Source organism: Cololabis saira, chromosome 16, assembly GCF_033807715.1.
Source record: "Cololabis saira isolate AMF1-May2022 chromosome 16, fColSai1.1, whole genome shotgun sequence".
In the NCBI taxonomy this organism is placed as follows: Eukaryota; Metazoa; Chordata; class Actinopteri; order Beloniformes; family Belonidae; genus Cololabis; species Cololabis saira.
In genome coordinates this window covers 9,742,786-9,753,617 of record NC_084602.1, presented here as the reverse complement: position 1 = coordinate 9,753,617, position 10,832 = coordinate 9,742,786, and the positions used below count along the sequence as shown (strand labels likewise).

Here is a 10,832-nt window from a genome sequence, read left to right as displayed (position 1 = left end):
GCAGAAAGGTGCGTCGCACACCTTCTTCTCACCGTACACTTGTTTATTAGGCCGAAGTTTCGGTCATAGACCTTTTTCAAGGCATCAAAGAATGAGATGTACCTGCTGTACTCTACTGCCCTTACTTTTTAACAACTTGTGCTTTTTATTATTTTACCTCTTTTCTTATCATTTTATTTCATTTTATTTGTTATTTACTTTTTAATTGTGTCTTGCCGCTTTTAATGTTGATGTAAAGCACTTTGAATTACGTTGTGTTTAATTGTGCTATACAAATAAACTTTCCTTGCCTTGTAGAGCGATTTTGTTCTGAAGAATCTAGAAGTCAATCGAAATAGGTTTTTCTGTGGTTGATGCTGACTATTTTCTGTTTGTGTATTAATGAAGAAACTGAAAAAAGAAACAAATAAAAACCTAGAACAAAATGTTTCTATTTGTAGAAACAAGAGAAACAAAAAAAACTGTTTCACATCAATCCACTCGTGTGCAGGTGCAGAAGAGCCTTATTTTGATGACGGTTTGAATATCCCCTTCAGGGCAGTTTCTGTCACGCACTGAAGGACGACATGTTGGAGCCTTCTGGGATCTTCCAGCCCGAGGTGCAAACGTCAGAAGCCCCACACGAAGAACGAGAGGAGGAGACAAACCTCTTGCCAAAGCACCACAGATCTGATATTATCTGCAGGAAGTGGCTCCTGAACTTGACTCCGATGAAGGCGTAGAGGATGGGATTGAGACAGCAGTGAAGGTAGGCCACGCTCCGGGAAATCTCCAGAGCTTGGACTTTGATCCTCTCAGCTGCACAGTCTCTCTGCTTGAAGAGAGACATGGTGTGAAGCAGCAGAGCCACATTGTAGGGAAGATGGCAGGCAATGAAAACCACGACAACAGCCACCACCACGCGGAGGGCCTTGTGCCTCTCGCTGCTCTGAGCTCTCAGCAGGGTGTGCGCGATGCACGAGTAGCAGAACGCCATCACCAACAGCGGCAGGAGGAAGCCGACGGCCATCTGAAAGCTCGGCACCAGCAACTTTATTAACACCGCTGTGTCCTCAGAGCTGAAATGCATCAGACAAGTCGCCGTGACAGTCTCATCGTTGACATCTTTTTCATCAAAGACCTTAGTGAAGATGAGCGTAGGCAGAGTTAAAACCCCTGCCAACACCCAAACTGCTGAGCAGACGAGACGACTGTAGGTCAGGGAGTGGGAGCGAGAACCGAAGGAGCGTCGAGCCTGAACGATGGCGACATAACGATCGCAGCTGATACAAGCGAGCAGCAACGTTCCGCTGTAAAGGTTGATGCTGTAGGCCGAGCGTAGGATCTTGCAAGCCACGACACCCATGGACCAGCCTTCCTGCTCATTGTATACAATGAGTGGCAGAGCCACCACGAAAATCAAGTCTGCCAAAGCCACGTTGAGGAGATAGACGTCCGTCATGGTCTTGGTTCTCTTGTAGAAGGCGTAGGTGGCAATGACGAGAATGTTGCCGATCAGATTCTCTCTGCCGAACAGATGATGGAGTGGATGCAGGTTTGGGCGGAGAACATTGCAGGGACGGGACTGATGTCGCACAGTTCATTTGGGTCATCTGTAGGCCAGGTCATATCATAGTCTTCAGTTCCATTCTCCATCCTTTCAGTCTGGAGGGGGAAAGACAACCGTTATCACCAAACAGCAATTGTTTGCACTTCCAACATTTTCAAAGATAGTTAGGAAAACAGTGCAACATATAAATGAGCAGTGCCAGAGAAAGTCCTAATGTACTCATGTTCTCTGTAGACTCAGCTGTGGTTGAGGGAACGATGCCAGGAGAAACTAATACAACACAGCTGCAGCAGATCATTAATTAGTTTGTCAAAAAAACAGGAAAAAAAAGGATATACAGTACAGACCAAAAGTTTGGACAAACTTCCCCATTTGTTTGAATGATAAAGTGTGTCCAAACTTTTGGTCTGTACTGTACATTAATAGATAACAATATTAACCCTCTCATGACAGATGTATCACATTTGATATTTGAATTTCTGAGACCTCTCTACCACCCCAACTATGAAAGATGAGTTAAAACAAATATTTTTGTACAATAGATCAATACTAATTCATAATGATGCAAAATATAATTATTTACAAACTGTTAAAGACAGAATTTGGGGAGGGGGCTTGGTGAAATTCATTGAAATTATTTAAGTATGTAATTGTTTCCTATGTCAGGAATCACAGTGTTAAGAAACAATTTTTAATGCCAACATATGTTTAAAGTTAAACTACTAAATTAAAAGTAACCAAAAAAAGCATATGAAAAAGCAAAACCTCCTTTGAGTTTACTGGATTTCTGGATTAATTTGCTATAAAATGTGATCTGTCACAAAGATGTTCCTTAGATAAAGGTGTCTGAACCCCAGGCGTGAACATCTGGCTTCAATAACCTAATCTGCTCAGCCTTCAGGAGGAAGGATGATTCTCTCTGCAGAACTGCTTCAGGTCAGACACGTCTGTAGGATGTCTGGTGTGAACGACTGTCCGGACTTCATTCCACAGCATCTCTGTGGGGTCAGGTGTGCATGCTGCAGTCCAGGAGGGGGATTTTGTTTTTTCTAAAACCTCTGTGGATCTACTTTCATGTTTAGACTTGTTGTCCTGCTGTATCACTCAACTTCGACTAAGCTTCAGCTGCTGGACAGACCCACACATTATTCTGGAGTGAGATTTTGGTAAACGCTCCCATTTTCCTTTTGATAATGGTGCAGACCCTGAAGCAGCAGACCAGTACCGAATCATGAAGCCCCCTCCACCGAGTTTCACCACTGGGATTGAGTTTTTTGAGTGATTTTAGCTGGACATCTACCTCTAAAAAGAAAAGCCACTGTAGCCACTGACGGGTGTCTAAAGACTGTGTTCCTGCAGATCAACTACCCTTGGTCTTAAGTGTTCAGAGATTTCCTTTTGTGAGACGTGGTTCACATCAGCACAAACATCTTAAAAACAGTAAACTTCAAATGTTGGAATGCATTTCATAAAAATGTAGCTCAAAACAACACCTCCAAACTAACGTCATTAACAGGACTATATTTGTAAAAAATACTGACTCCTTTTACACATTTTAATGTAACTGATGAAGAAAACCAGTTAAGTCCAAGGGGTTAACATACTTTTAATCTTAATTGCATGATGCATTCTTTTACTTTTGATTTTTTTACATAGATTTTCCTCTCATACTTGAGAAAGGGTGACTCCACTTTTACTCCAATAACCCTCTTGGAAAAGCTTTGTCTATCTATTGAAAAAAAAAGTCTTTGTTAGCATTAATGTCATCAATTTAAGTCATATAGGAACAAACTAAAACAGTGTAATTTTAAATCAAAATATAGTATTAAGCTTGCTTGTCATTGGTAAATAAGCAGTTTAAGGCTTTTCTTGCCCTCAAATTCACACTGGTAAACGTGGGCACCACCACCACGACTGACACCACTCTGATGCTGATGGTGGTTCGAGGAAAACCTGCTGTTAGTGGCTAAAAAGTTCATCTCAGTATTTTGTCTGTTTACATGTTGCCTGTGTGCCAGTTTAGCTCTTCCTCTATCTGCCAATGACCTATTTTTTTCCCTCAAAAACGCATTTAAAGGATGCATGCAGACCTGATGGTGGGTTGATGTGCCATCATCAGCCTGAGCTCAGATTATAATCTGATCTTTATCAGTCAGGTTCACAGATGTACGAGGTGATCTGTCAGCACATGTGTAGGTAGATCAGTAACATGGAAAGTACTCTTGACATATGGGTCGACTGCTTTAATGTGCAAAAAAAGATGACTTATAGTAACAATCAGATAAGGATCAGAAAAGTTCAAAGGAGGAGAAGCTTTTGGTGAAGTTTGAACATCAAGTTGTGCAGCTGTTTTGCAGCTTCTGAGGGCTCCATCTTTCTTTTGTTATGCGTATATGAAGTTTGTCAAATTTAAACTCCTTTATTTTGATATTTGTGGAAAACCAACATTATATTTAAGATGAAATTAAATGGCATCATAAATAAAAATAAATGCATAAAATCATGCAAAAGGATCATTAATCTGAAAAGCATTGAGAAAATTCAGGACTGGGAGGAAACTTTTAATGTAGTTGTTTGCTGAATTAACCAGCAATTTCTGAATTTTTCTTAGACTGCTTTCAATTTAAACATTAAAACTTTTTTTTAGCTCATAAAAAACACCTCAGATGCAGCTATAAAACTCCACCAATAGTATTTACATCCCTACATCCTTTACCTCTAAACATCCCTTAAAAGAGCATAAAAATGTGAATCAAAGCAGATTTGAGTCAGAACAGAACATAAGGTTGCAGGAAATTTGTAATTAATGCATGGGTCCTACATCAGAATTAATTGCTATTTTAATCTTCAAAAGTGCAATTGCACTTGAGTAAATGTAGGTACTTACAGAACTGAAGCAATTTGAACTTCATGAACAAAAAGCTGCATAAAAAGACCTGCAACATCCAAGCTGATACGATAATAAAACATGTTTACAAAGACTATTGACTGTAGGGGGCGCTATAGTGGTCAAATTGTAATTTGAGTCCTTACTTGGAAAACATTTGGGTTAAAATAAACAATTGTTCTATCCTCTTTTCCTTTTCCTCCAACTTCCTAGTTGGACATTTTAGCTAGCTAGAGTACACGCTGAGTTCAGAGTCCCAGCTCAGAAATGTAAAACTTTCACCTAACCGATATCGACGTGGGCGCTACTACAAGCATCTGCAAAGTAAACACGCAGCTAATGTCACTGTTTGAAACATTTCTGCCTGATTTCATTCACATCAAGTCAAACATTCACAAAGTAATGTTCACTTTTTATCAGTTAACATGTTGCTTTACTGTTTGAATGAGTTAAATACATAGTTGTTATGAATTAGTGACTCAAACAATAGCTAGTAGCAGAAATGGCTAATCAGACACTTTGGAAAAGCTAGTTTTCTGACTCCATTCACTGCTGGAAATTTACATTTTCTGGGGAAATGGACATAGAACAATGAAGATTAAATGATTTTGAATTAATATTAAGTGGGAGATCTATTTTACAGTTATGCACCAGACCAGACCAAGAGCTACTCAATGGTATAAAAATAATGACATAATTATGCCAATGAACGTTTGTAACAACAATCAGGACTTTGTAAACAGACCAGCTTTTGTGAAATTTCATCCATAGCAGATGCTACGTTGTGTCAGTATCTCACAAATCCAGAGACGGAAATCTGAAATTTGGTCCACTCATACAAGGCTTCACTTGTAAGATAAAGGTATCAAGAAAAGAAAAGATATCAGTTAGGTAAATTTTCAAAAAGGCTAATAAACAGACAATCAAATTTCAGAAAACAATAAAATTACAAATTTGAATGACTTATGTTAAAGAAACTTAGGCTTGTACACAATTGTGAAAAGAATAAAGAAAATACTGTAAAATGTCTTAAGGTGAAATATATTGTTTTGTGCCCTAATTATAAAGATAATTCTCAAAATATCAGATTCACCGGAACAATGTGAAGGCCAAACCTTTCAGAAGTGAACTAGTTATATACTTATTCATGTTTGTAGAGTCAGTTTTCTGCTGAACCTGTTCATTTTTACGTGTTTTTCTGGCACACTTGTACTAAAAAGCACACTTGTACTTTGTACTTTGTTATTACTACTCATGGTTATCTTTTGAGCAAGAATGAGAGAAATAAATGATTTATCCAGCACTTTGCCATACTGTTGGAGGTTTATGGTGAGCTTTAACTTCTATAGAAATTGATTTTGAGGAACAAACATGATAATTGTGATGTACATCTTGTTTCAGGGCTTTCACTTCTCAGGAAGATAGTGTACAGGATGGTGAAGATAGTCCATAGTTTTTAAATAGAAACACAATTTGAGAAGTTCAGGAGCTCTGCAAGTATTGTTGCAATGTTTTGCAGAACATAGTCTGAAAAAAATGTTCCTACTTCTTTTCCTTTTCTGTTAAATTAAATTTTCTGTCTCAATAAACATTTTCCATAAAATTATTTTATTTCTTTAAAAGTATGTATTTCCTTTTTTACCTTAAATTCATATGTTTGACGTTTAAATGTAAAACTCCAACAGAATCTGGTTTTATTTTTATCTGTAAAGAGAGCATACATACCTTTGAGAATGACGTTTAACTGTGATGGTCAGTGTCGTAAAGTCAGAAAATGATGAAATGATGCGCCGGGTAGCAGAGATTTGTTGGTGCAGCAGCTGCTGGTGAAGTAGATGTTCAAACTGAGGGCGTCATGTTATAAATGCTCAGTGCAGAAAAAAAAAACCCTGAAAAGTGAAAGAACCTGCAGCCAAAACCACAAGCTTTCAGTATTTGCTTGTGTGAGGATGAAATGCTCCACTGATCTTCCTGCCTCAGATCTTGAACTGTCGCCCATAAACATGCTTTTATCTGATAGTTGCACTTACAGAACAAAGTAACACCTCATATGCATCTTCCTGCTGGAAGTTCCTCTTGTCTTCTAAGCAACTCTGATGTTTTTTCACACGCGTCTAAAGTTAACCTCTTTGTGAGAATCCTCCAAAAATATACATTATTTGATAAGCTTCACTTACTGAACCACAAATGTTGAAGCAGCATGTGATGAACATCAAAACCGCATCGTTTTATTCTAACTTCAGATTGTGTTCTGTCCAATCAAGTAACCAGATTTTCCTTGTCCTTTATCTCCACCACCCAAAGCTGTTATTTTTAACTAGATAGCACATCATTCTACTTTTCAAAAAGCGGATCCTAACTTAGAACAATGTACAATTAATATGGACACAATAGAGCTGCGTTGATAAAGTGGGTATAAAACCATCACAACCGAAACTTGTAAAGCCACATTTATTCTTTTATTTACAACCTCAAATCTAAAAAAGTTGAAATACTGCGTAAACTATGAATAAAACTTTATTCCCAATACAAGAAACAAAACCTATGTTGAAAGTGAAACATCTGACAAAAATAAAATTAAGACGCTAATTTTAATTTTGAAAGTCGTAACATGCTCAAAAAAAGGTTTGTACATGGTAACAAAAGATTGATTGGATGATTAATTGAAACTTTTATTGTCCCCTCTGGGGAAAATTAGTTGCCAAACAGCTCATGACATTTAAAAGAGAAAGACAAACAGAAAAACAGAGTAGACAATGCAACAATACATATAAACACCCTGCTGGTCCAACAAACATGAAGTGCTGGTAGTTGTTTGCCAGGAGAAAACAGTATCAAAAGGAAACATCAGGAAGAAGATTCACAACTAATTTGGTTAATTTTCAACGGGTCAGTGACATGACTGTGTAGAAAAGAGGATGTTAGAGATGCAGAGTCTCTCAGGGGTAAAGATGATCAGAGCGTCACTGCTCTCAATACTCACTTCAAAACAACAAAGTTCTGAACACCAAACCAACTAAAATAAATAAAAACAAGTCAAGAATAGGATGGAAACAGAAAACAATTTTCAATTGGGAACAATAAAAGTCAACATCTCAAAACTGGGTTAAAAACCAAAGAATAAAGCGATAAAGTGTAACTTAACAGGCTGGGGGGAATAAGAAGCAAAACCAGCATTCAAATCCAACCACAAATGAAACATGGTGAAACCGTTGACTCAGACTGGGTTAAAAGCCAAAGACAATAAATGATTGTTTTGAAAACAGGAAATGAACCAGCCCGATGTACGACGGCAGCTCCATCCACAGTTACTTTATTACAATACATTCTGAATGTTCATGTTCCTGGACCCAGAAAGCACAGGGAGAACATGCAAACTCCACATGGAAAGGCCCTGCTGGGAATCAAACCAGGCATGTTGTTGGGAGGTAACAGCACAAACCACCCCACCGTGCTACGAGATCACTACAAAGCTTTCAGAAATGTGTTAACTCTGCCGTATGAAGCGGGGATGGAGTCGGTGTACACATAGACGCGCTGAAAAGACTGCACCCCAAAGTCATCGATCCAAAAGGACAAGCAGCAGGATGTTACGGGATGATCTCTGTTTGTGAATGTTTTCATCAGATCACTAATTCTCCTGTCATTTCAGTTCCTGCCACCCTCATCAGCCAGGCAATTGTCTCATTCCACTAACCCAGGGGTCAGCAACCCAAAATGTTGAAGGAGCCATATTGGACCAAAAACACAAGAAACAAATATGTCTGGAGCTGCAAAAACTGAAAAGTCTTGTATAAGCCTTAGAATGAAGGCAACACATGCTGCATGTATATTAGTTATAACAGGGGGAAGATTTTTTTTTCATTATGCACTTCGAGAAAAAAGTGGAAATGTCGAGAACAAAGTGGAAATGTCGAGATTAATGTTGAAATGTCGAAAAAAAAGTTAAAATTTCCAAAGTCGAAATGTCGAGATAAGAAAGGAAAAAGGATGAAAAAAAGAGAAAAAAGGGTAAAAAGAAGAGGAAAAAAGGAAAAAAAAAAAAGAAAAAAAAGGAAAAAAGTCCAACATTTTTGAAAAAGCTCCAGGAGCCACTAGGGCGGCGCTAAAGAGCCACATGCCGCTCTGGAGCCGCAGGTTGCCGACCCCTGCATTAACCGGTGCATCCCCGCCCAACTCCACACCTGGTTTTCTTTGTCATCCGTCCTCCTTCATGTACCAGCCCAGTTCCACATGTCCTCTGCTAGATTGTCTAGTGTGTTTGCCCAGCTCTCCAGCATTTCCCAGCCTACGGATTCTGCCTGCCTGATATTGAGGCTCTTTCCCCGTTTTTGGATCTTGCCTGCTCCCTTGGATTTGTCTGCCTATTCTGCCTATCTGCCCAGTTTTGACCTCTGCCTGTTTTTTTGGACCAGATTAAAACCTTTTCTGACTCTGCTAATCTGCTTGTTGTTGTGCTCTTGGGATTGCCTGCAGCGGACGACTCCAGCAGGTCACAGAGATACTTTGGGGCCACGAAGACATCTGAAAGCAAATAAAACCATTTTAAGCATGTTGGTGAAAAACTGCATGAACCAAATATGAATTGATGTCAGAAAAACATCTACAGTTCATGACATCATCAAAAGAAATCTCTGTAGACATGAAAAGGCTGAAAATCCTGGATGCCTCTGATCTTCCTTGGATTAAAAGTAGACATGTACGACGGAAATCCATGCACGGACTCGTGAACACAGTTTTACATTTTTACACTTTCACTTCCAGAATTCACCTTCTAAGGGCCTGATTTACTAAGATCCTAAATAAAGAGTACTAAATTGCGTGTGCACTGAAAAAGTTTGCACGTGCTGTTGTTGTGTGTTTTGCGGGTGATCAACTAAGATTGCGTGCGCAATTGATAACGGGTGCAAACCGCAGTATTTAAATGAGGTGTTGCGTGTCTTACGGTTTGCGCCATGGAGAGTCTGGATGGAAAGCAGGATAGTCGCAAGCGCAAAATGAAATTTGACGAGTTGGAGTTAGAGATATTAGTGGAAGAGGCAAATAAACACATTCATGAACTACAGCAAAGAAATTTAAACATTACCAAAAGAAACGCAATATGGGAGAAAATCTGCGATAGAATAAATGCAGTTGGTAAGACAAAAAGAACGGCAGATGAGGTTAAAAGAAGGTGGCAAGATATAAGGCGAAGAACTAAAGAAAAAGTGGCCTTTAATAAAACTTTTTTTAAAATAGCATGCAGTAGAATAAAGACTCTCTCTCTGCGTATTCTTTGATTTTGGCGATGTCGCCTCCTTGCCACAATAACAGCAGCCATCGGTGCGTAATGCATAAAACGTATTAAATACAGACGCAATCACAATCCCCGCAATAACTTTCAGGCTTGGTAAATCTCATTGCGTGTGGTAAATGAACCAATTTGCATTTTCCCCTCCCAGTATTTAGCGCTTTCTGGCGGGTACGCCCCATATTGATTATTCATCAGGGCAAAAGTACTAAATGAACAGCGTGTGCTATTTTGCTAATTTCAGAGACGCAGTCCTCTTTGCACGCTGTTAGTAGATCAGCTCGCACATTGGTTTGTGGGTGATTTCAAGTTTGCGCATGTTTTTACGCACGCAAACCTTTAGTAAATCAGGCCCTAAGAATGCACTTCACTGTGTCATCCACGCATGCATTAAGGCTCGACCGCGAGAGAAAGACACCATAATACGGAAACATATGAATCTCTTCGGGGCCAAAGCTGGTTTCAAATGTACTCAAGTTAAAGGAGCTGTATGTAAGAGCAATAATAAAACGAATCATAAAATGACCCCGATATGTCAACAGACATTTAAAAATCATGTTCATTTCAAATACTTATGTCACTGACAACAGCACTCAAGCCAGGATATTCCAGTTTAAAAAGAGGAGTTGCAGCCCTCAACTGATGTTTATGTTGAAGCTCCACCCTCCACCTATCTCCCAATCACCAAGTCAGTATTGTTTCTGAAGCTCCACCCTCCACCTATCTCCCAATCACCAAGTCAGTATTGTTTCTGAAGCTCCACCTTCCACCTATCTCCCAATCACCAAGTCAGTATTGTTTCTGAAGCTCCACCCTCCACCTATCTCCCAATCACCAAGTCAGTATTGTTTCTGAAGCTCCACCCTCCACCTATCTCCCAATCACCAAGTCAGTATTGTTTCTGAAGCTCCACCCTCCACCTATCTCCCAATCACCAAGTCAGTAATGTTTCTGAAGCTCCACCCATCTCCCAATCACCAAGTCAGTATTGTTTCGGCATCCGGGTTGCCAGCTCGGCTCTAATTATGGCAGCCATGGCAGCCTACGTTCCTGCTGCATTCTGCAGCCTACCTGGCAACCTCTGGTCGGGGGGAGGAGGGGGAGGG

At 39.5% G+C, this 10,832-nt stretch overlaps 1 protein-coding gene across 1 annotated transcript; it reads right to left on the bottom strand.

The window, feature by feature from the left end:
- Nucleotides 1-547: 547 nt before the first annotated feature.
- LOC133462486 (C-C chemokine receptor type 6-like) lies at nt 548-6,262 on the bottom strand. The gene is given in 3 exon segments (XM_061743753.1): nt 548-1,504; nt 1,507-1,644; nt 6,162-6,262. Coding segments are annotated over 2 exon segments (1,086 nt in total). The 5' UTR covers nt 1,636-1,644; nt 6,162-6,262.
- Nucleotides 6,263-10,832: the final 4,570 nt, after the last annotated feature.